Source organism: Lactuca serriola, chromosome 3 (assembly GCF_051521515.1).
Source record: "Lactuca serriola cultivar US96UC23 chromosome 3, Lser_US96UC23_V15, whole genome shotgun sequence".
Taxonomy (NCBI): Eukaryota; Viridiplantae; Streptophyta; class Magnoliopsida; order Asterales; family Asteraceae; genus Lactuca; species Lactuca serriola.
In genome coordinates this window covers 68,489,651-68,513,756 of record NC_136410.1, presented here as the reverse complement: position 1 = coordinate 68,513,756, position 24,106 = coordinate 68,489,651, and the positions used below count along the sequence as shown (strand labels likewise).

General features: G+C 44.9%; 1 protein-coding gene across 1 annotated transcript; it reads left to right on the top strand.

Annotated features, from left to right (window-relative positions):
- The first annotated feature begins 21,710 nt into the window (after positions 1 to 21,710).
- ATHB54 (Homeobox-leucine zipper protein family) lies at positions 21,711 to 23,594 on the top strand. The gene is made up of 3 exons (XM_079030495.1): positions 21,711 to 22,028; positions 22,391 to 22,740; positions 22,863 to 23,594. Exons 1-3 carry the CDS (start codon positions 21,938 to 21,940, stop codon positions 23,277 to 23,279), a joined length of 858 nt encoding a protein of 285 aa, XP_078886621.1. The 5' UTR covers positions 21,711 to 21,937; the 3' UTR covers positions 23,280 to 23,594.
- Positions 23,595 to 24,106: the final 512 nt, after the last annotated feature.

Here is a 24,106-nt window from a genome sequence, read left to right as displayed (position 1 = left end):
GTGGGAGTGTCAATCTCGTATAGATCTATACATATATCTCCCGATCACTTAAGATTTAACGATTATAAGTTGGGAGCTAGCTGAATTTATCCAGGCTTACTTATTATATATATTATTTATCTGATGTGTGTGTGTGTGTGTATATATATATATATATATATAACTACTTTGTTTCGCATCCGAGTATTTGAGTAGAGTAACACTAGCTACTAAGCTTATCCAAAGGGTGACTATAATAACGCGTTTCAGCATTTCTTGGCGACTGGCCAACGTGACAACTAGGTATGATCTTATCTATCATTATGGTTTATTATAACAACTAGGCATAATACTAGCTAAAAATTTTGGGAAGAGTATCTACCGGACATAATATCATCCTAATGTTATGAGCATAATTATGTAACTACAATTAGTAATAACTATGTAAGGTTGCATTTTAGACATGTATCCACCCTCCACGAAAAGATTAGGAAAATGGTGCCGTGAACTCACCTTTGAGTTATGAAATCATTGTTGTAGGGTAGAAACCACAAGTTAGCACTTCGAGAGGTGTTTGGCGTAGTGACACACAAATCGAGACATAAAGAGAACATATGAAAAGGGTGAGGAAATTGATTTGTCGAAGCTTGCTATTTATAGTAAGTTTTGGAGTGCGCTCAGCACAAATGTACGTGATCCGTAGATTTTTTCCATGTGTCAACATCTCAGAGTGCCATGTCATCTCGTATCCAGATGTATCTTCTGTCAGGTGAGCACAAGCTGCATGACGGTGAAAAATGAACTTTGAAATTTTGTAATTCTCGCATATGAACTTCATTCTAAACAACTCTTATATATCCATGTAGGACTCATTATTCTCTTCAACTTTCCTTTTGGTCGTTTTTTCTAGTTTTGACTTTCATTTTTCGACAAGCTTTTATTACCGTTATTATTTTATATAAATAATAACTCTCTCATATGGCGTCCGTTTTAGGCGTTACTTGCCTCATAATTACTATTTTAAGTAGTACTACGACTGCCTAGATGGTGATTTATTCCAAATGTAACACCCAAAGTTTTGAAGACCAAGAAAGGAAAGAAAACCCTCAGTTTAGGGGTCGACTCGGCGAGTCCAAGGAGGGACTCGGCGAGTCCGAGCGGGATCCGGGCCGAGGAGTAAGTGACCGACTCGGCGAGTAGGCCAAGGTGACTCGGCGAGTCTGGTCTGTGCGTGGAAAACCCTAAATTCGGGACTTGGAGCCTATATAAACGTCTTAATCTTCTTCCTAGGGTTCCCTTACTGCCTCTTCAGCCCTGGATACCAAACCCTAACCGCCGTATCCTTTGATTGAGCCATTTGTTGCCTTGGAAGGTGCATTAAATCTTGGAGAAGGAAGAAGGAACTTGGTGGAGCAAGAAGGGACTATAGATATGGAGTTTGTGGAGCCTTTCTGAGATATTGAAGGTAGTAGTCGTCCCTCTCTCCTTTAGATCTTCCATGGTTGTGAGATTTGGGGCTTTTAAGCCATGGTTTGTCACCCATTTGAGTTAGAAGCCGGATCTGGAGTTGCTACTTCAGATCCAAGTGTGTTATGGACTAGAGAAGCATAAAGTATCAGCCCTTGAGTTAATGTTGAAGCCCCTTGGCCTTAAACCCTAGTTTATGGTGTATTTCGCTTAGATCTCCTTCTCTACACGTAAAGTTTGCAACTTTACGTGAGGAATAGGCTTGGGAAGGGTAGATCTACAGATTTGCGCCCCTGCATGACTCAAAAGTCCTCTGCATGTATGAAGGACCGGATGGACTCAGCGAGTCCTTTGAGTGGACTCGGCGAGTAGCTTGAAGATGAGGAGGAACTCGACGAGTGGGATGAACAGCTCGTCGAGTCAGATGAAGTTGGGCATGAACTCAACGAGTTGGAAGAACAACTCGGCGAGTTGGATGAAGATTGTATTGGACTCGGCGAGTCTGTTCTTGGACTCGGTGAGTCAAGTCGTGAAACTCCAAACCCTTCGAGTTTAGACTCGAATCAGTGTGTCGATTAGAGACTCGGTGAGTTGGACAGGTCAGGACTCGGAAATCGGTAGACTCGGCGAGTCATGGACTGACTCGGCGAGTAGAGTCACGAGTGGAAGGACTCTGGACTTATGAACTCGGCGAGTCAGTAGGGTGAATCGACGAGTAGGGTTGACCTGGAAGGTTGACTTTGACCAGGACTTTTACCCCGGTCATTTTCGGGTCGATCAAGGAGGGGATCATTGAGCTGATGGAGGATCGCCTCCGAGCTTTCAGGAGTGATTTGGCGTCTGGCCAGGCAAGTACGCGCACGCTGTCCTTCAAGAACTTCAGAGGGTGTGGTGCGCCGGATTTTCACGGGGCGAAGAACCCTATTGCTGCCAGGAAATGGATCGCAGACATTGAGTCTGCGCAGTTGACGAGCTTCTGCCCGGATGGGTCGAAGGTCCGCTTTGCGGCGGCATGTTTGAGAGACAGAGCTAGAGATTGGTGGGAGTTAGTTGGAGACTGATTGGGAGCCTCAGTCATCGAGGCTATGACCTGGTCAGACTTCGTGACCAGGTTTAGGGCAGAGTTTGCGCCGGCAGTGGAGCTTCAGCAGCTGGCCAGAGAATTCCTAGACATGAGACAGACGACAGAGTCGGTGGCGGAGATTACCGCCAAGTTTCGGGAGAGGGCCCTATTAGTTCCTCAGTATGCAGGGGATGATGAGATGCAGAGGACCCGCTATCATGACATGTTGAGAGCGGAGATTCGGGAGCATGTCAGCTTCTCGGCATGCCCAACCCTGGACTCTATGATTGCCAGAGCTAGGAAAAGGGAGATCGATCTGGAGCACATTGCGAAGAGGAAGTCAGATCAGACATTCACTTTGGAGGGTCCCGGGAAGAGACCCAAGACTTCAGATGAGCGATGAGTGGGTCGGCAGGGCCGAAGTCAGTGCAGCACGTGCGGGAAACCGCACGAGGGAGTGTGTCGTTCCAGGGGTTCCGGCTGCTACAAGTGTGGCAGTGATGGTCACGTCAGCAGGGACTGCCCACGGGGGGCAAGCCCATTATGTTTTCACTGCAATTAGGTGGGCCACAAGAGGACCGACTGCCCGACGATGAGGGGAGGAGCAGGGAGTGCGCTCGCCCGAACGACTATGAGGTTTACAGATGGGCGAGAGGGTAGTGCCTTGCAGTGACGGATGCGGAAGATCTGGATTACAGTAAGGAATGTTGCAGGTACGTATCTATGGCTATTTTCATTCCTATGTGAATTAGGGAAGTTGTTACCCTGGACTCAGGCGATTTTATGTATGATTTGTCTCTTTGCTTGTATTTGTATCGTGTTTTGGAATTGTCATATGCCAATTGCATACCAGGAGCTATTAGTAGCTAGTGTAGGTCATCTTTCACTTCGGGTTCGAAGTGTCCAATATCATCTCAGTTATGGTTGAAAATGGTTCGGGGAGTGGTCAGCCACCATCACTAGGGTTTGATGATTCTAATCTGGGCGTTCGGGATGGCTTTCGGAAGCATAGAGAAAAGTGGCTTATCACCAAGGAGTCTGTGCCAAGTTATTCGGGCTATAAGGACAGTAGTCAGAGCTTAGAGGATTTTTTTTTAGCATCAGGGATGCGGGAGGTGTTCATCTAGTATTCGGTAATCATACGGTAGTTGGAGTGGGCTAGAGACAGATCGCTAGCAGGGATAGGGCGATGGTGGTGATCATGCCTATCGTGTAAGGAAGGAAGGAATGGAAATCTTCGGGTTTTCGCAGGCAGTAAAGACTTAGCTGAGGCTAAGTGGGGGAGAAACAATCAGGTTATGGGGGTAGAAGGGTTTTTGAAACTAGGTTAAGTTTCGCTCTCCTGTTAGGAAGAAATACGGCTCAGGTGACTGTATGATTGGAGGATAGTGTAAATTGGAAGTTGGGAAAAACTTGCCAATTGTGAGACCTCATTCTCGAAATTTCCGGTTGCGGATTACATAGGAATCGGTTGGGAGTTCCATTTGGGACATGAGTACCACTTGGGAGTACTCGATTGTGCTGTATGATCAACTATGGGTTAGTCGTAGCATCCACTAGCAGCTAGTCGGTGTGGAAAGGTGTTGTCAGACTACCGGATGGCCGTAGCATTCACCAGTGGCTAAATAGTAAGAGAAGTATATTTAGACTGCGGTGTGGCCTGTAGCATTAGATTAGACTGCGGTGTGGCCCGTAGCATTAGATAAGACTGCGGTGTGGCCCGTAGCATTAGATTAGTAAGACTGCGGTGTGGCCCGTAGCGTTAGATTAGCAAGACTACGGTGCGGCCCGCAGCAATCGTATGTGAGTATGGTTAGGCTACGGTATGGCCCGTAGCACTGGTGTATCAAGACTGCGGGGCGGCCCGTAGCTTTGGTTGGCTGGCAACGTAGAAGTGTTGTAAGACTACGGGGTGGCCCATAGCATTCATCGGTCCCTACTCGTTAGAGCGAATGTGTCAGGTGTATGATTTAGTGGCGGAGTGGATTGAGCGGTTATTGGTAAAGTTTCTTCAAAATTCGCTAGGAGCGACTAGGAGTTGAGTAGGGGATAGCGACCGGTGGGAGCCGGTAAACCAGATATTGGTAGATTGGTAGGGACCAGGGTGGTCTCAGTTCATCCGAAAGGCAGATAAGGAATAGCAGAAATTTCCAGCCAGTAGCAGTGCTGGTAAGCAGTCTATGGTGAAATTCAGATAGTTGGTCAAGGGGTGCTCGGCACCAAGTTCTGGCAGAGAGGAGTGTCAGTGATTACCGACGGTGATGACCCGTTCTGGGAATAGTGGGGGTGATGGAGTTGGTGAAGGATAGGACCTTCACAGTGTCAGAGGAAATAGTTGGATATGGAGCTTTGCCTTGGGAAGGCAAGGAACTTGCGCAAGGAAAGAAGGGGTGAACCCCTATAGGTTCAGTGCAGTACTCGGTGAGTACCAGAAGGATTGTCGGTTGAGTAAGTTGTGTTTCCGAGTTGTTCAGGTTCAGGTTTGACCCGAGGTCTAACCGCGAGGTTTACGTTAGTCAGAATGACCAGGTGGAAGACCAGCGAAGGTAGGCAGCTGGTGTTGGGATAATTGGTGGGTATCGAAGGCGGATCGCAGGCGGTGGGCCATGGCAAACTTCGAGGACGAAGTTTAATTTAAGTGGGGGAGAGTTGTAACACCCAAAGTTTTGAAGACCAAGAAAGGAAAGAAAACCCTAAGTTTAGGGGTCGACTTGGCGAGTCCAAGGAGGGACTCGGCGAGTCCGAGCGGGATACGAGCCGAGGAGTAAGTGACCGACTCGGCGAGTACGCCAAGGTGACTCGGCGAGTCTGGTCTGTGCGTGGAAACCCTAAATTCGGGACTTGGAGCCTATATAAACGTCTTAATCTTCTTCCTAGGGTTCCCTTACTGCCTCTTCAGCCCTGGATACCAAACCCTAGCCGTCATATCCTTTGATTGAGCCATTTGTTGCCTTGGAAGGTGCATTAAATTTTGGAGAAGGAAGAAGGAACTTGGAGGAGCAAGAAGGGACTATAGATCTGGAGTTTGTGGAGGCTTTCTGAGATATTGAAGGTAATAAGTCGTCCCTCTCTCCTTTAGATCTTCCATGGTTGTGAGATTTGGGGCTTTTAAGCCATGGTTTGTCACCCATTTGAGTTAGAAGCCGGATCTGGAGTTGCTACTTCAGATCCAAGTGTGTTATGGACTAGAGAAGCATAAAGTATCAGCCCTTGAGTCAATGTTGAAGCCCCTTGGCCTTAAACCCTAGTTTATGGTGTATTTCGCTTAGATCTCCTTCTCTACACGTAACGTTTGCAACTCTACGTGAGGAATAGGCTTGGGAAGGGTAGATCTACATATTTGCGCCCCTGCATGACTCAAAAGTCCTCTACATGTATGAAGGACCGGATGGACTCAGCGAGTCCTTTGAGTGGACTCGGCGAGTAGCTTGAAGATGAGGAGGAACTCGACGAGTGGGATGAACAGCTCGTCGAGTCGGATGAAGTTGGGCATGAACTCGACGAGTTGGAAGAACAACTCCGCGAGTTGGATGAAGATTGTCTTGGACTCGGCGAGTCAAGTCGCGAAACTCCAAACCCTTCGAGTTTAGACTCGAATCAGTGAGTCGATTAGAGACTCGGTGAGTTGGACAGGTCAGGACTCGGAAATTGGTAGACTCGGCGAGTCATGGACTGACTCGGCGAGTAGAGTCGCGAGTGGAAGGACTCTGGACTTATGAACTCGGCGAGTCAGTAGGGTGACTCGACGAGTAGGGTTGACCTGGAAGGTTGACTTTGACCAGGACTTTGACTTTGACTTGAGTTGACTTAGTTGACTTTCGGGAGATAGTTAGACTAAGGGTTGCATTGATATTGGTAGCTGGGGGAGCTAGTGGAGCAGGAGTTCAGAGAGTTGTCGGTCAGCAACCAGAGGATTATCAGCAGAGTTCAGCAGTACGAGGTGAGTCTCCTCACTGTTTGTATGGGTCTAAGGCACCAATGCCGGCCCATTTAGAATATGAATGAAAGACTAGGGGGCGGCTCCTGGCACACAGTATGTTATTATGTACGGTAGGAAGACCCGGGGGTTAGCCCTAGGCAATATGCATGAAAGACCAGGGGGCGGCTCCTGGCACACAGTATGTTATTATGTACGGTAGGAAGACCCGGGGGTTAGCCCTAGGCAATATGCATGAAAGACCAGGGGGCGGCTCCTGGCACACAGTATGTTATTATGTACGGTAGGAAGACCCGGGGGTTAGCCCTAGGCAATATGCATGAAAGACCAGGGGGCAGCTCCTGGCACACGGTATGTTATTATGGATGATAGGAAGACCCGGGGGTTTGCCCTAGGCAATACGTATGAAAGACCAGGAGGTGGCTCCTGGCGCGTTGTATGCTATTATATATGAAAGACCAGGAGGTGGCTTCTGGCACACTGTATGCTGTTTAGCTAAGTAGAGTAGTATGTATAGTTGTCTTTGTGATACTTGCCTAAAAGACCAGGGGTGGCCCTTGGCACATGTCTGTAAGACCAGGGGGTGGCCCTTGGCACTTGTCTGTAAGACCCAGGGAGCGGCCCAGGCTTGACCAGGAAGACCACGTGCGGCCCGTGACATAATGGCAAGACTATGTTTGGCACATAGCACCTTACTTGATTATGGATAAGTCGGTTATGTATGGTTCTTGGCTATGAATGGTTTGTATGGTATGTGGTATCTGGGGAAATCACTAAGCTTCGTGCTTACGGCTTTCAGTTTTGGTTTCAGGTACTTCCGGTAGCGGATGATGGAGCTCGGGATGATCGCATGGCACACACCATAGATTAGTCAGCCTGAGAATGTTTTACTCTGATAATGAACCTGTGTTTTGAAAACTAATACTCTGTTTATGTTTTGAAATGATGATTTTACCTTAAGTGATACTTTATAAAAAGAATTTTTTAGTCTTGAATTTTGGGACGTTACACCAAAAGTCAACCAATCTCCTTGTAGTTTTTGTCGTTGTAACCTTTTAAGTATGGTAGATATTTACTTATTTCAAAAGCCATATCTCACCCGTACTTGTAATATCCTGAAGTGGGGTACTTCTAAATTAAACCATTTAATTCATTTATGTTGCATTTGGTACCAAAGTTCAAGGAATGTATGCAAGAGGGCCTTAATGGCATTGTCGTAATTTTGGGCCTTCGGAGTATGCCATGCGTACGTGGTGTACGCAGAGCGTACTAGGGCGTGCTTTCCAGATAAGGAAACCCTATTTTTTAGGGTTTGTTTGTTATTTAAGCACTCTTATGGCCTCATTTCCTTTACTTTATTAGCCTCCACCTTCTCATACATGTTTTCAACCCTAATATCCTTTTGAAGAGCCATTTCTAAGCTTATGTGTGTGTTTTGGTGCTTTTGAAGAAGAAGGAAAGGAAGCCAAACTCATCTTAAAGGAGTGGAACACTTGGATCTAGTATTCCTTAACCATTTTCAACCATTTTAAGGTATAAAGCTTGCAACTTTATCCCTCTAGCATATAGATTTAGATTTAGATGTCTTTATGGAGCTTTTTGGTCCAAAAATGTTAGATCTTGAATATGGAAAATTCTTGACCTTTGAGTTGTCCTTTCAGACCCTAGGAGGGGTCTTAAGTCATAAAAATGGGTTCCAAATGGCTAGTATTGCTTCTTGCATCATTTTGAAGGTCTTAGTGGAATAAGACCTTGTGTTAAGCACTTATTGGACATGCTAGGTCATAAAGTTAGAGACTTTATGATTCCTAGGTGGATTTTAGCAATGGATCTAAATTATGGACGTAAGAGCTTAAGCCATTAAGCTCTTAATGGAGTTTGGGACTTGCAGGGGTACGCCCCGCGTACGAGGTCAACCACCCCGATGGTGTTCAACTACGAGGTTGCGTGTACGCCCAGCGTACCTCCGGAGTACGCCCTGCGTACACACCCTGAGATGACTCGGTCGAGTTGAATCGGTTGGGTTGAATCAGTTGGCCTAGTTGGTTTGACCACTTGACCTTTTTCTCAAGTTTGACCAAGTTTGACCTTGAGGGTATTTTGGGTACTTTGGGATTTTGATGGAAATTGGTCATTGGTAGGAATAGGTGTCAGTTAGAGAGCTGAGGTTTGAAGTCGGGACCTCATCAACTTCTGTTCAATTTGTGAGGTGAGTTTTCCTCACTATACTTATGGGTCGAAGGCACCAAGGTCGGCCCTTTGGATTCGATATCCTTTGATGCATGTTATTGTATTGTAGTGATCTGTTAGATCGGAATCTTGGTATATATGATAATGCTATTCTTAGTGATATGTAGATCTGTCTGACTTTTTCTAGACTGTTATATGATTAACTATTATATGTGCACATGTTTGCTTGGTGATTGAGGCTTTACTGCTATGTGTGTGAGCCAACAGACCGATGGCATTCCAACTTGATGGTTGAGTAGGCTTGAGGGTATTCCATCCCGAGGATGACAGGACCCGTTGTGTATTGACATTCCAACCCGATGGTTGAGGGGCCTGGGGTGTAACAACCCAATTTTCACTCCCAGAAATTTCATTTAAAATAAGTGGTTTGTAAAACATTTATAGTAAAACATCATCCGATCATATCATTTCATAAAACATATCTCGTGTCTGAGAACCCAAAACATGACAATAATAATAATAATGTCAGATTACAATCCCAGAACATCTCGTAATGCGGAAAACCAATGTATGTGTGTATGATGTGTCGCTACCGCGCTAGCTCCTTCCCCTTCCCTGAAGAGGTACCTGAAACCAAAACTGAAAACTTTAAGCACGAAGCTTAGTGAGTTCCCCCCACCGTACCACATACCAGACAATCACATAACATACATATATTGTCAGGCATATATGGGTGCCCGACCTACCCCTTCGGCCCTCTCGACCGGATACTGACTAGCATATCTGGGTGCTGGTCTCCCCTTCGGTCCTCTCGACCGGATGCTGACTAGCATACATGGGTGCTGGTCTCCCCTTCGGTCCTCTCGACCGGATACTGGGGGCTATTTAACCCCTACCACTACCACGTGTCACGTATCACATAATCTATCTAGGATGGTTGGGCATGACTGCCCCCTTCGGTCCTATCGACCGGTAATCTGGGGACTATCTCCCCTACTGTCACTAGCACATAGCATCATATCATACTAGCACATAAACATAATACAGGTAGTAGCAACCCTAGATGAATATCACAGAGACAATCATCTAATCATACAACTCCTACTAGTGGGCCGACATTGTGGCCTTAGACCCACTGTTACTGGAAGGTAACTCACCTCGTAGTAGCTGTTGAACTGTGCGGGAATCCTCCGACTGCCGCTGCTGCTGCTCCGGAAATCCTCCGGCTAAAATTCCCACAAAACACTTGTAACATCCCGGAATATCAAGACTAGAGTTGAAGGGCTAAAAGTGTAAGTGTGAGAGGGCAACTCGGCGAGTCCACGAGTGGACTCGGCGAGTAGGGTCGCGACTCTAGTCGCGTGTTAAGTGACCAACTCGGCAAGTAGCATGGATGGACTCGGCGAGTTGGTGCTGAATGGAGAAAACCCTAATTTCGAAGGATGAGCCCTATATAAAGAACATAACACATCTTCCCCAGCCTCTTTACATTCCCTTTGAGTCCCAGAAACCCTAAATTCGTGTGAGCCTTCCTTGGTGAGAGATCAGAGCCTTAGAGGAGGTAATCTTGGAAGGAAATTGAAGAGCAAGAAGAGTAGAGCAAGGGGCTTTGCAGAGAATTGGTTCATTCATCAGTGGGAGCCTTCATTTGAGGTAATAATCTTCTGTTTGAGATTTTGTGCATCTAGATCTATCATTTGTGGGGGTTTTGGGGTAGTAATGAGGTCCATCTCAAGTTTGGTGTAAGATCTGAGGTTGCTACCTCATATCTAGGTTGTTAATGATCCAAAAAGCCATAAAGTCTATGCTCAAGAGTTGTTGGTGAAGTTCTTTTGTCCCAAACCCTAGCCCTAGAGTTTAAAATGCCTAGATCTCGTTGGACCCACGTAAAGTTTGCCACTTTACGTGATGGATGGCTTGTAAAAGAGTAGATCTATGGTTTAGAGCTTCTGCATGGCTTGGAAAGCCTCTGTATGGTTTCAGATCTAGGGGTACTCGACGAGTCACAAGGTTGTACTCGGCAAGTTGCTTGAACATAGGCTGGAACTCGACGAGTTGGAAGAACAACTCGGCGAGTTGGATGAATATGGTCAGGAACTCGGCGAGTTGGAAGAACAACTCGGCGAGTTGGTTTCAGATAGCCTTGGACTTGGCGAGTCTGTTCTTGGACTCAGCGAGTCTGGTCGAGAGGTCCTAACCTTTTTTCTGGTTGAGCTGTGAATCGGTGAGTCAAGGGGTGACTTGGCGAGTTGAGTCGCGGATTGGGGAATTTCTGTGCATGGGGACTCGGCGAGTCATCGGGTTGACTCGGCGAATAGAGTTAGTTGGGGGTTGACTTTGACCAAGGGTTGACCAGTTGACTTCCAGGGGCATTTTGGTAATTGTTGGATATTGTTTTGAGTTCATTGTTTTGGTGGTTGGCCAGTGGTGGAGATCGTATCAGTGGTCGGAGCAGCTTGGGTTTATATGTTCAGTCGGCAGTTGCGAGGTGAGTTATCCTAACTATATCAACAGGATCTACAGCACCTAGGCCGGCCCTTTATCGGATTGAGATCCGGGTATCATTGTTATGTTATTGCTTTGTTGTGTTGCATCCTGGTAGTTAGGATGGTATATTTTAGACACCTGGTTAAGGTCGGTATTTTGGTATATAGGATGATGCTATGCTAGTGACCGGTTAGGTCGGTATCCTGGTTACGATGATGTTATGCTATGTGATCTGTTAGATCGGTTTGATTGGATGTGATATATTATATGATTGAATGTTTATGTGCACATGGTTGATTGGACTGGGGTTGGGTTGAGGCGGGACCTGCTTTGTGCTGTAGGCCAACATACCCAGGGCGTACTGGTTATCCCGAAGGCCCAGCGAGCGGTTCGGATAGGTTGTAGGCCTCAAGAGGGCGGACCAGACGTGCTGAGGCTTGCAGAGTGGACCAGGCCGACTGAAGGCCCGGTGCGGGCGGACCAGTCATATTGTAGACTCAGAGAGTGGACCAGGTGGATTGAAGGCCCGGTGCGGGCAGACCAATCACACTGTAGACTCGATGTATGTGGTTAGACTCGGAGGGTGGACCAGGTGGACTGAAGGCCGGTACGGCGGACCAGTCACACAGTAGACCCGAAGTGCATGGCTGTTTTGTGTTCTGTTATGATATGGCATGTTATGCGTGTATGGTATATGTGGTTGGTATTTTGGGGATATCTCACTAAGCTTTCGGGCTTACAGTTGTGATTTAATGTTTTTCAGGTTCTTCAGGAGACCGTGGCAAGGCAAAGGCGTGATCGTATCGCTCCTCATGATTATGTTTTGTGCTGTGATTCTGGGAAGACTCTGAAATAATTGTATTGAAAACCCTTTTGTAATAGTTTTATGAAATCGGGTTGTTTTTTTTGAAAAGTTTAAATTGGTTGAAATTTTATGGTCGTTACAACACTTAGTCAGAAACTGACATCTACTCTTAGGGTAAAATGACCATTTTACCCCTTGACCAAGTCAAAGTCAAAGTCAAGTTCTAGTTGACCTGACTCGCCGAGTTGGCTCGCCAACTCGCCGAGTCCCTATCCTTCCATTAGACCTCATACCCATCTCTACTCGTCGAGTTAGGCCATGACTCGACGAGTTTTCCTTCTAAATGAACACCGACTGAATCCTCATCCGACTCGCCGAGTTGTATGAACAACTCGTCGAGTTCATCATCAACTGATACTCATGTCCTGCCTCTGACTCGCCGAGTTATATGAACAACTCGTCAATTTACTCTTCATCCTATGAACATGTTCTGTCCTCGACTCGCCGAGTTGATGAACAACTCGTCGAGTTCTATGAAGATTGCCTTGGATTTTCTCAAAAACGGCTAGGGTTCGCTATGAGAAGTGTTTGGGAGCATAAAGGGGGAATGGAGGCTGCATAAAGTCGTTTAAATAGGGTGCAAACCCCTGGATTAGGGTTTTTTGTCCAGACAGCGGCTACTCGCTAAGTCCGGGACCCGACTCGCCGAGTCCGCAACTTAAACTCCGCGCCTCATCCTGCTGCTACTCGGCGAGTCAGTCCTTCGACTCGCCGAGTCAAAGGCTAAAAATGCAAAAATAACTGAAGATTTAATAACATAATACGTACCAAGAACCAGGTGCTACAAATCTCCCCCATTTATTTTGGAATTCGTCCTCGAAGTCTGCTGCTCGATCCTGAAATAGCTCGGGGTAGTGCTCCATCATCTCATCCACCGACTCCCAAGTCCACGCCGACCCCTTCCGGTGCTGCCATTGCACCTTCACGAGTTCTACTCTTTTGTTCCTCATATCCTTCGACTTCCGGTCAAGGATCGCTACAGGCCACTCGATCTAATTCAGGCTGCCATCAACCTGAATGTCCTCCAAGGGTACCATTGCTGAGTCGTCCATGAGGCACTTTCGCAGTAGAGAAACATCGAAAGTGTTGTGTATCTGACTGAGTTCGGGTGGCAAATCCAGTCGGTACACCACCTTGCCCACCCGATCTACAACCCTGAAGGGTCCAATGTACCTGGGGCCCAACTTGCCCCGCTTCCTGAATCGAATGACGCCTTTCCAAGGCGACACCTTTAGGAGAACCATATCTCCGACCTGGAACTCCAGGTCGGATCGATGCTTATCGGCATAACTTTTCTGCCGACTCTGAGCAGTCTGAAGCCTGCTCCGGACCTGCTGAATCTTTTCTGCCGTCTTGAGCACTACTTCGGTGCTCCCCATGACTCTCTGGCCAACGTCGCCCCAGCATATCGTGGTCCTGCACCTCCTCCCATACAACATCTCGAAAGGAGGACGGTCGATGCTCGCATGATAGCTATTATTATACGAGAACTCCGCCAACAGAAGGTAGGTATCCCAGCTTCCTCCGAAGTCTAAAACACAAGCCCGCAACATGTCCTCCAAAGTCTGGATGATCCGCTCGCTCTGGCCATCTGGTTGCGGGTGAAAGGCGGTGCTGAAATGCAGACGGGTACCCAACTCGTCGTGGAATTTCTTCCAAAACCTGGATGTGAACTGCACATCCCTATCCGAAATCACCGAAACTGGCACTCCGTACCGGGCCACCACCTCTCTGATATAGATATAGGCCCATTTCTCGGCCGAGATGCTCTCCTGTATTGGGATAAAATGGGCGCTCTTGGTCAATCGATCAACGATGACCCATATCGAATCCACTCCCCGCGTGGTCCTGGGAAGCTTGGTGATAAAATCCATCGTAATATCCTCCCATTTCCACAGCGGGATATCCAACGACTGCATCTTGCTGTGAGGTCTCTGATGCTCGGCCTTGACCTCCCTGCAGGTCAAGCACCGCTCCACGTACCATGCCACATCCCGCTTCATGCAGGGCCACCAATAGTCCCGACGAAGATCCCTATACATCTTCGTCGCCCCGGGATGAATGGAGAATTGGGATTTGTGCACCTCCTCCATCAAGATCTGGCGCACGCCTCCGAGGTATGATACCCACACCGTACGGTGTAATGTCAGTAATCCCCTGTTGTCATAGTCGAAGGAGGAAACCTGACCCACTATGCGCTCACTCTTCCGATGTTCCTCCTTCATGGCCTCCTGTTGGGCCTCCCAAATCCGCTCCAATAGCGGAGTCACCACTGTCATCTGCATGCATATATCCCTGATCGGCGCCGCCTTGCGGCTAAGAACATCGGCCACCACATTGGCCTTACCCGGGTGATAAAGGATCTCGCAATCGTATTCCTTTACCACATCCATCCACCGACGCTGCCTCATGTTTAGATTCGGCTGATCCATGAGGTACCTTAAACTCTTATGGTCCGTGTAAATGGTACAGCGAACCCCATAGAGGTAATGACGCCAAATCTTGAGGGCGAACACAACAGCCCCTATCTCGAAGTCATGCGTCGGGTAATTTGCCTCGTGAGGCTTCAACTGCCTCGACGCGTAGGCGATGACATGCCCTCTCTGCATCAACACCGCACCGAAACCTGAGATGGACGCGTCGCAGTACACAACAAAATCCTCCATGCCCTTTGGCAGGGCTAAGATTGGGGCCTCGCACAATCTCTGTCTCAGTGTCTCGAACGGTGCCTGCTGCTCAGGCCCCCAACGAAAGACCACGACCTTCCTTGTTAGCCTGGTCAACGGTATAACTATCTTGGAGAAATCCTGGATGAATCTCCGATAATAGCCCGCTAAACCCAGGAAACTCCGGATCTCGGATGGAGACTTCGGAACCTCCCATCTCATCACGGCCTCCACCTTGGTCGGGTCTACTGAAATCCCGTCCTGATTGATAAGGTGCCCAAGAAACTGCACCTCGTGCAACCAAAACTCACACTTGGAGAACTTAGCATATAAGCGTTCTCTCCTCAGGGTCTCCAACACCTCTCGGAGATGCCCCTCGTGCTCCTCCTGCGTCTTGGTATAAACCAAGATGTCATCAATGAAAACTATCATAGACCGATCCAGCATCGGTCTGCACATGCGGTTCATGAGGTCCATGAACGTGGCAGGAACATTGGTGAGCCCAAACGTCATCACCACGAACTCATAATGGCCATAGCGCGTCCGAAACGCGGTCTTCTGCACATCCTCCTCTCTGACCCTCATCTGATGATAACCTGAACGCAAATCGATCTTGGAGAACCAAGATGCTCCCTGTAACTGATCAAAGAGATCATCAATCCTCAAGTGAGGGTAACGGGTCTTCACTGTTACCTTGTTCAGCTCCCGATAGTCTATACACATCCGATGCGACTCGTCCTTCTTCTTCACAAATAGAATCGGGGCTCCCCAGGGTGAAATGCTCGGTTTAATGAATCCTTTGTCTAATAGCTCCTGCAGCTGTGCAGACAACTCCTGCATCTCGGGAGGAGCCAACCGATACGGTGCCTTGGCTATCAGAGCCGTACTATGGACTAGGTCGATTCTGAACTCCACCTGCCTCTCTGGAGGTATCCCAGGCAACTCCTCAGGGAATACATCCACAAACTCTCGAACCACGAGCACGTCGCCCACTGCCGCCTTACCCGCCTCCCGGGAGTCTATTACATAAGCGACATATGCTGCACAACCCTGTTGAAGGTAACGCCTTGCCCTCGCCGCCGAGCATAAGGTTGGCCCTCGCTGTGGTCTCTCACCCTGAATCACCAACTCTCCCCCACTTGTGGCTCTGACTCACACTAGCTGCTGCGCGCAGTCTATCACTACTCCATTGAGGCTCAACAAATCCATACTAGTAATGACCTTGTTTCCCCGCAACGGAATGGGAACCAGGTCAACCAGATACCGCTCCTCAAACAATCTCAATACACAATCCCGGAAAACCTCTGATGCTCGAACCGACCGGTCGTCCGCAATCTCCACCTCTAAAGGGCAATCCAACCTGCCCGAAGACTCAGGAAACTTCTTGCTAAGCGCAAGAGAAACAAATGATCGGGTAGCCCCCGAATTGAACAACACCTGAACTGGGATACCGTTCACATGGAACGATCCTAAGCAGAGCACATACATATAACATATCAAAATTACAGCAGCATAACATAAAAGCATAAATAAAGAATCATACCCGTCACCACATCAGGTGTGGCGCGTGCCTCCTCTGTTGTTAGCTGAAAGGCCCGACTCCTCACCACTTGAGCCTCCGACTTGCCCTGTCGGACATCTGTGATCCGCAGGGTCACTGGAGCTAGCGCCTTCACTAGCGCTGATGCTGCTGTCAACTAGGGGCAATTGGCCTTCTTGTGGCCACTCTGGTTGTAGTGGAAGCACAACAACTCAGACGTCGAGAAGACAGTTGCAGGGACAGTACAATCCCTGCTAAAATGCCCTAACTTGCCGCACTTATAACAGCCTGACGATCCCAACTTGCACACTCCCTCGTGCGTCTTGCCGCATTTCCTGCAGCGGCTTCGCTCCTGTTAGCCTTTTGGCCCAGCATCTGATCCCTTGGGCTTCTTCCCCGAAGCCCCTGTAACCTGTCCCTCCTCAGCCTTCCTCTTCCGGATATGCTCCAGATCAATCTCCCTTTCCCTAGCCCTAGCAATCATGGAATCCAGGGTAGGGCAAGCTGAAAAACTAACATGCTCCCGGATGTCAGCTCGTAGCATGTCATGGTAGCGGGTCTGCCTCATATCCTCATCACTTGCATACTGGGGCACTAACAACGCCCTCTCCCGGAACTTGGCAGTGATCTCCACCATAGTCTCCGTCGTCTGCCTCATATCTAAAAACTCTCTGGCCAGCTGCTGAAGCTCGACAGCCGGCACAAACTCTGCCCTGAATCTGGTCACAAAGTCCGACCAGGTCATAGCCTCAACAACCGAGGCTCCCAATGCGGCACCGACGGACTCCCACCAATCTCTAGCTCGGTCTCGTAAACACCCTGTTGCAAACCTCACCTTCGACCCCTCGGGGCAGAAGCTAGTCAACCGTGCAGACTCGATGTTTACAATCCACCGGCTGGTAGCTATGGGGTCCTTCGTTCCGTGAAAATCCGGCGCACCACTCCCCCTGAAGTTCTTAAAGGACAGTGTGCAAGATCCCGACTGGCCAGATGCCATGTCGCTCCTGAATGCCCTGAGGCGATCCTCCATCAACTAAACTATCCCTTCCTCGATCGACCCGAAATAATGGGATTTGACTCAAGGATGCCCCTGGTGATCTTTGACGTGATGAACTCGCGTAGCCTCTCATCCCCTAGCTCGGAACCTGATCCCGAACTTGATACCTCTCCTGAACTGCCAACTGCTGGCCTCGATCATAGTACCACCATTTTGCAATATATATATATATATATATATATATATATATATATATATATATATAACTGTTAGTGATACTGATACCTCTCGATGAGCCACATCCACTACAGGCTCCCTGGTCTTATCTCGACCTTCCTCGGTTCGGCTACAAATCCTATGCTTTCAGTAGTACGGGACCATACTACCTTCCACATCTATCCGTACCTTCTTCAAGGAGTGCCTTGACTCCACCAGATCCCTTTTTACCACTGCTGATCTCTGCTATCTTTATCCTAGGCTTACCCTAGGAAAATCCATGACTCCGCTTTAACCAATCCTCAGCTGCTGAAGGCCTCCTTGTAATACCAATTAGCCATCACCTGAATACCATCACATGTGATGAGGCTCAGATAATCCTTCGAGTAAAAGACTCGTCCCTACAACGGTTGGACTCAAACGAGAGCTGCGCAGCCGGGCCAAATCCAACACTCTAAGATTATCCAACCCTAATCCCATGTGATGTGACGTATTCACCTAACGGCTAACTCCCATCACTTGGAGTCCCACAAAGCACAAAGCAAGTAGCATTCGGATACAGGAACTACTCAAGAAAATCTATTCTTATAACGAGAAACTGCACTAGCATACAATGCTGAACTCATACTATCAGGCATAACCTAATCAGGCTATTCTACTGCTGTCTACTCAATTTCTAGCATGCAATTCTCATAAGGCTGGAACACATAAAGCAGGCACATAAGGCATCCTCCTAGATCCTTAGTCCTATTCTAGCATGATGTTCTACTGAAACTGATAAACATAGCATAACATTGTATGGGTACTTTGGGGAATACTTACTTGAGCTCGGCCAGTCGCGCACATCACACACTTCGTTCTTTCTTAAAACTCTTTAATTAATCTTTTAGAAAACTTTTTTTTCGAAATCCTTTAATCCCTTGGTTTGAGTTCAGACACTACCGAAGGTGTGTCCGAATACCTCAAACCAGGGCTCTGATACCAACTTGTAACGACCCAATTTTCACGCCCAAAAATTTCATTTAAAATAAGTGGTTTGTAAAACATTTGTAGTAAAACATCATCCGATCATATCATTTCATAAAACATATCTCATGTCTGAGAACCCAAAACATGAAAATAATAATAATGTAAGAGTACAATCCCAGAACATCTCGTAATGCGAAAAACCAATGTGTGTGTGGATGATGTGCCGCTACCACGCCAGCTCCTTCCCCTTCGCTGAAGAGGTACCTGAAACCAAAGCTGAAAACTGTAAGCACAAAGCTTAGTGAGTTCCCCCTATCGTACCACATACCAGATAATCACATAACATACATATATTGTCAGGCATATATGGGTGCCCGACCTACCCCTTCGGCCCTCTCGAGCGGATACTGACTAGCATATCTGGGTGCTGGTCTCCCCTTCGGTCCTCTCGACCGGATGCTGACTAGCATACATGGGTGCTGGTCTCCCCTTCGGTCCTCTCGACCGGATACTGGGGGCTATTTCACCCCTTACCACTACCACATGTCACGTATCACATAATCTATCTAGCATGGCTGGGCATGACTGCTCCCTTCGGTCCTATCGACCGGTAATCTGGGGACTATCTCCCTTACTGTCACTAGCACATAACATTATATCATACTAGCACATAAACATAACACAGGTAGTAGCAACCCTAGATGAATATCACAGAGACAATCATCTAATCATACAACTCCTACTAGTGGGCCAGCATTGTGGCCTTAGACCCACTGCTACTGGAAGGTAACCTACCTCGTAAGCTGCTGAACTGTGCGGGAATCCTCTGACTGCCGCCGCTGCTGCTCCGGAAATCCTCCGGCTAAAATAACTACAAAACACTTAGTCAGAAACTGACATCTACTCTTAGGGTAAAATGACCATTTTACCCCTTGACCAAGTCAAAGTCAAAGTCAACTTCTTATTGACCTGACTCGCCGAGTTGGCTCGCCAACTCGCCGAGTCCCTATCCTTCCATTGAACCTCATACCCGTCTCTACTCGTCGAGTTAGGCGATGACTCGACGAGTTTTCCTTCTAAATGAACACCGACTGAATCCTCATCTGACTCGCCGAGTTGTATGAACAACTCATCGAGTTACTCTTCATCCTATGAACACGTTCTGTCCTCGACTCGCCGATTTGATGAACAACTCGTCGAGTTCTATGAAGATTGCCTTGGATTTTCTCAAAAACGGCTAGGGTATTCCAACCTGATGGTTTAATAAATGAATGAAGATTTAATAACAGAATACGTACCAAGAACCATTTGCTACATGGGGTATTCCAACCTGATGGTTAACTAGACTTATATTGTATTGGCATTCCAACCCAATGGTTGAGGAGCCTGGGGTATTCCAACCCGATGGTTGATTGGACCCGACATGCTATTATCATATATGTTAATTGTTTGTGTGTTGGTATTTTGGGGGATCTCACTAAGCTTTGGCTTATAGTTTTGAGTTATGTTGCAGGTACTTCAGATGATCGCGGGAAGGCGAAGGCATAATCGTACACCTCCTCATGTTTTGTCTTATGATTTTGGGAGACTGATGTTAAAAATGTTTTGAAAACTATGTTTGTAAACAATTTGTGAATTTGGGTTTTTTTTAAGTTTAAATTTACCATGATTTTAATGGATGTTATGCTACTATGTCAGATTCTTACGAAACTTATATTTCTAGAATCGTGCTGATGTAAGGAGTATAAATATGGTAACCTGCTCTCAAAGTGAAGCGACTTTTTGCATACTTAGTTTTGAGCCTAATGGTTGACGTAATTATGGATAGAAAATCCGAATATATTAAAATATATCTTGTGCTTACAAGGTTGTCCTTATTATATTTTTACGTCCTATCGTTTAATATTAACGGCGGTTGGTGACGGATTCTCTGGGTTGTCACATGATGGTCCAAGTGAGTCTAAGGATCAAGAAAGGCAACAAGGTCGGAATTCTGATTTAGTGAAGAATTTTAATCATATTTAGAATTATGAATCTATAACTTCTAAGCCATTTTATGTGCACGATGATGATGTTGGTTGGTGGTTTGATTATGGTGCAACAATTCATGTTTACAATTATCTTCGTTGGTTTAAAGAGTGTTAACCAATTGAAGATGGATATGTTGTGAAGATGGGTAACGTTGCAACTGAACCAATCAAAGGATTAGGATGTGTTCTACTTAATTTTACTTTTGGAAAATTTTGTGTTTAGACAATGTGTTGTATGTACTAGGGATTCGAAAGAATCTCTTATATGCAATTGTGTTAAATAAGTGTGGCTACAAACAAGTGTTGGAAAGTGAGTATATCTTGTCAAGACATGATGCCTTTGTTGGATTTGGTTTGTATGTAATGCTATGATTAGGCTTAATCTTAATTATCCTTCTTATGATAATTTGATTCACATGACTTCAACTAGTACCGGCAATAACTTAGATAAAGCAAATTTATGATATGCTAGACTAGGACATGATCATTTTAAAAGATTAAAAGAGATGTCTAAAATGAGTTTACTACTTAGTTTTTAAATGAATATGAAAAGCGTAAAACTTGCATGTTAATTAAGATCACAAGACAACATTTTAAGGATGTTAACAGGGAAAGCAAAGTGTTGGAACTCATACATAGTGATATGCATTTTTTTTTCTCATTTGGATACCTAGAAAACTCTTTTTAATCATGTTCAAAGTGTTCATTTTGTATCCTATATACTTTTCTTTAATAAAAAATATATACTTCTCGTTGGTATTTTCTTTTATTTTTTGTTAAATTCTAATAAAAATAAGTATTTTCTCAAAATTCCGGAATTATTAATTGAATTTTAGATTTGTTATTGAAATTTTGGAGTAACTTTTTTTTTTTTTTTAATGTTTGGAATCCTAATACTTGTCTAAAATATATTTTTTTTGTTAGAAAAAATGTCATCCACTCTATAAAAAATAGATCATTTTCAAAAATATATATATATTTTTTATTATTTTCTTTAATATTTATATCCCTATATTTTAATAAAACCATATGTATATACATTTTTCTTATATATAAATTTTCTTATATATAAAATGCTCCAACAATTTTGGACAGTTTTTGATATTGAGATATTGTGTTTGCAAAAGCTCCCAAATTTTATTGGATAAAGGAAAAAATATATATATTTATCGACAATCAAGGGGTAGATTAGTACTTTGACATGACAATGGCCAAGTAGAAAAAGCCCCTCTGGCCTCCCCATTTTTTCTCCCCTATCCTTGATGTTCTTATAAACACCCCATCAAGCTCTACTCCCCACACAAGATTCTCTCTCTTTCTCTCTCTCTAAAACACACACAAATTTGCATGGTTTTCAAAACCCAAATCAAATTGTGATTCATGGGTGTCATCTCTCTCTGCTACCACATGACTGTAATTCTAATCACTTGCTTTTTTAGGCATAAGCCCCATCTCCCAATCATCGTCTAATTTTAACCCTTTTAAAAAAAAAGTCAAACACAGGAACTTCAAAAATCACTCTCATAAAGCAATGGAAATGGAAGGTGGAATGATGTTTGAAGCTTTGCTCAAAAATCAAAGCCTTTCTTTTCACTCCCCTTGGGTTCCCAATTCCTTTCATGGTAATTTCTTAAAATCTTTTTCAATACCCATCAACAAATCTTCATTGTTGAATTGTTTTCTTCATTTTACAAGTTATTTCTCTGCATTTTCTTTTAGAAAAGATAAGTTCTTTGAGTTAATGTCGGAATAATGTAATAGTAGGTTCGTAATTTACATGTATTAAAAGACGAAAATTTTAAGTTTCAAATAACGTTAATGTCGAAATCATATTTGAATTTAATCTTAATCATCATAATTCTTTTCTAGTCGTTATTAAATCCAATATACGAAAGGAAAAAAAGTTATTGTTTTTATAAAAACGAATTAATGCTTTCTAGTTTGTGTAAGAGTATTTAACCTTATATTTTTCAACCATTTACAGAAGAAAAATCAAATAAAAAGAAGCAACCGGAAAACGAGGAAAACTCCGACGATGACTACGAAAAATGTTTCCGGCAACCGGAGAAGAAAAGAAGGCTAACGGTGGATCAAGTTCAGTTTCTTGAAAGAAGTTTTGAGGAAGAGAATAAGCTCGAACCAGAAAGAAAAATTCAGCTTGCAAAAGAGCTTAATTTGCAGCCACGACAGGTCGCAATCTGGTTTCAAAATCGTCGAGCAAGATGCAAAACAAAGCAACTTGAAAAAGACTACGAGATCTTGAATTCAAGCTATGATAAACTCAAATCAGAGTTTGATTGTCTTCAAAAACACAATGACACATTGAAACATGAGGTACTTGAGTACTTCCCCTATTTTCCTTTGTTTTTTAGGTGTAACTTTTGAAAGAAAAGAACTAAATGAAACATATTGTAATGTGGGTAAATTCAGAAACTAACTTTTTATGCCAAAAATAGGTTGAAATGCTCAAGGAGAAGTTACAACAAACGGAGAAAGGAGAAAAAGATTCAATCCCAAATGAAATTTCCACAAAAGAATCGGATTCAAATGCTCAAGAACCTAATCCAAGTCCTTTTTCGGTTAAATCTTGGAGTCAAGAACCAAAATTGGTGATATGCAAACAAGAATATGCGAATTCGGTTTCAACAAAAAGCGATATTATCGACTCTTATAGTGATGGGAACCATTCTTCATTTCTAGAGCCTTGTGATTCTTCAAATGTCTTTGAAAATCAATCCGATTTTTCCCAAGATGAAGAAGATAATTTGACTATTCTTCGGTGTCCAAAGATCGAATATGAGTCGTATATTGACCCAAACGAGGGTTCTTTAGGATACCCTATTGAAGATCAACCCTTTTGGCTTTGGCCTTGATCTTGAACTTGTCTATTGGTGAAGGGTTTTTGATCAAGATTCCCATTTTAGGGTACCCTGTTGTAGATTAGCCCTTTTGGTTTTTGGTAAAAAGTGTCTTTTGGTGAAAGGGTTTATGATCAAGATTCCCAATTTGAGGGTTCTTTGGGGTACCCAATTCAAAAGCAACCTTTTGGTTACGGCCTTTAAAGTTATCTCTACTTGGGATCAAGATTCCATGAAATTTCTAGGCTTTAATCAATCTTCGTGTAGGATAGTTTGCTTGTATTTAAAGATAGATGTCAATAAAAAAAAAACATGTCCCTCTTTCTTCCACTATACTTTATTTTAAAATGTGTTTCATTTTCACATGCATCACAATTTGTATATATATCATAAAATTGTAATCGTGCTCATCATACCATTACTTAAAAGAGACGTTGAACAAAGTAACATATCTAAACACAATACCATTTCTTTATTTCTTATTTTTCTTGTCGGATTAATTCTTGAATCATTTATAGGGATAGTTGGTTTAAACGGTTGAACATATACTATTTCCGTGTGATGCTTTTTGTTTGGCTTGCCCTCGTTTTGGTTTGTATCGTTTTAGCTAGGTTTCGTATCTAGCGTATGAAAGCAAAAGGACGAAAACTGGTCAGTTTTATCTCAACCATAACAATGCTGAATTCTGGCAACTGTAACTATCCTATACCGAATAGCTCAAGCTCACTCTGTGAGAGGTAAATCAGGTATTCAACGGTTAATGAGATTGGAGAACTGGCTAGTTAGCAAGGAGCACCCACCTATAAGAAAACTATAATTTTTTCAAAAAAAAAAAAAAAAAA

Excerpts from the sequence above, each read along its gene's own strand:
- ATHB54 (XM_079030495.1), top strand. The coding sequence starts at position 21,938 with ATGGAAATGGAAGGTGGAATGATGTTTGAAGCTTTGCTCAAAAATCAA. Across the intron at positions 22,029-22,390 it reads GGTTCCCAATTCCTTTCATG|AAGAAAAATCAAATAAAAAG; the intron begins GTAATTTCTTAA and ends AACCATTTACAG. Across the intron at positions 22,741-22,862 it reads ATGACACATTGAAACATGAG|GTTGAAATGCTCAAGGAGAA; the intron begins GTACTTGAGTAC and ends TGCCAAAAATAG.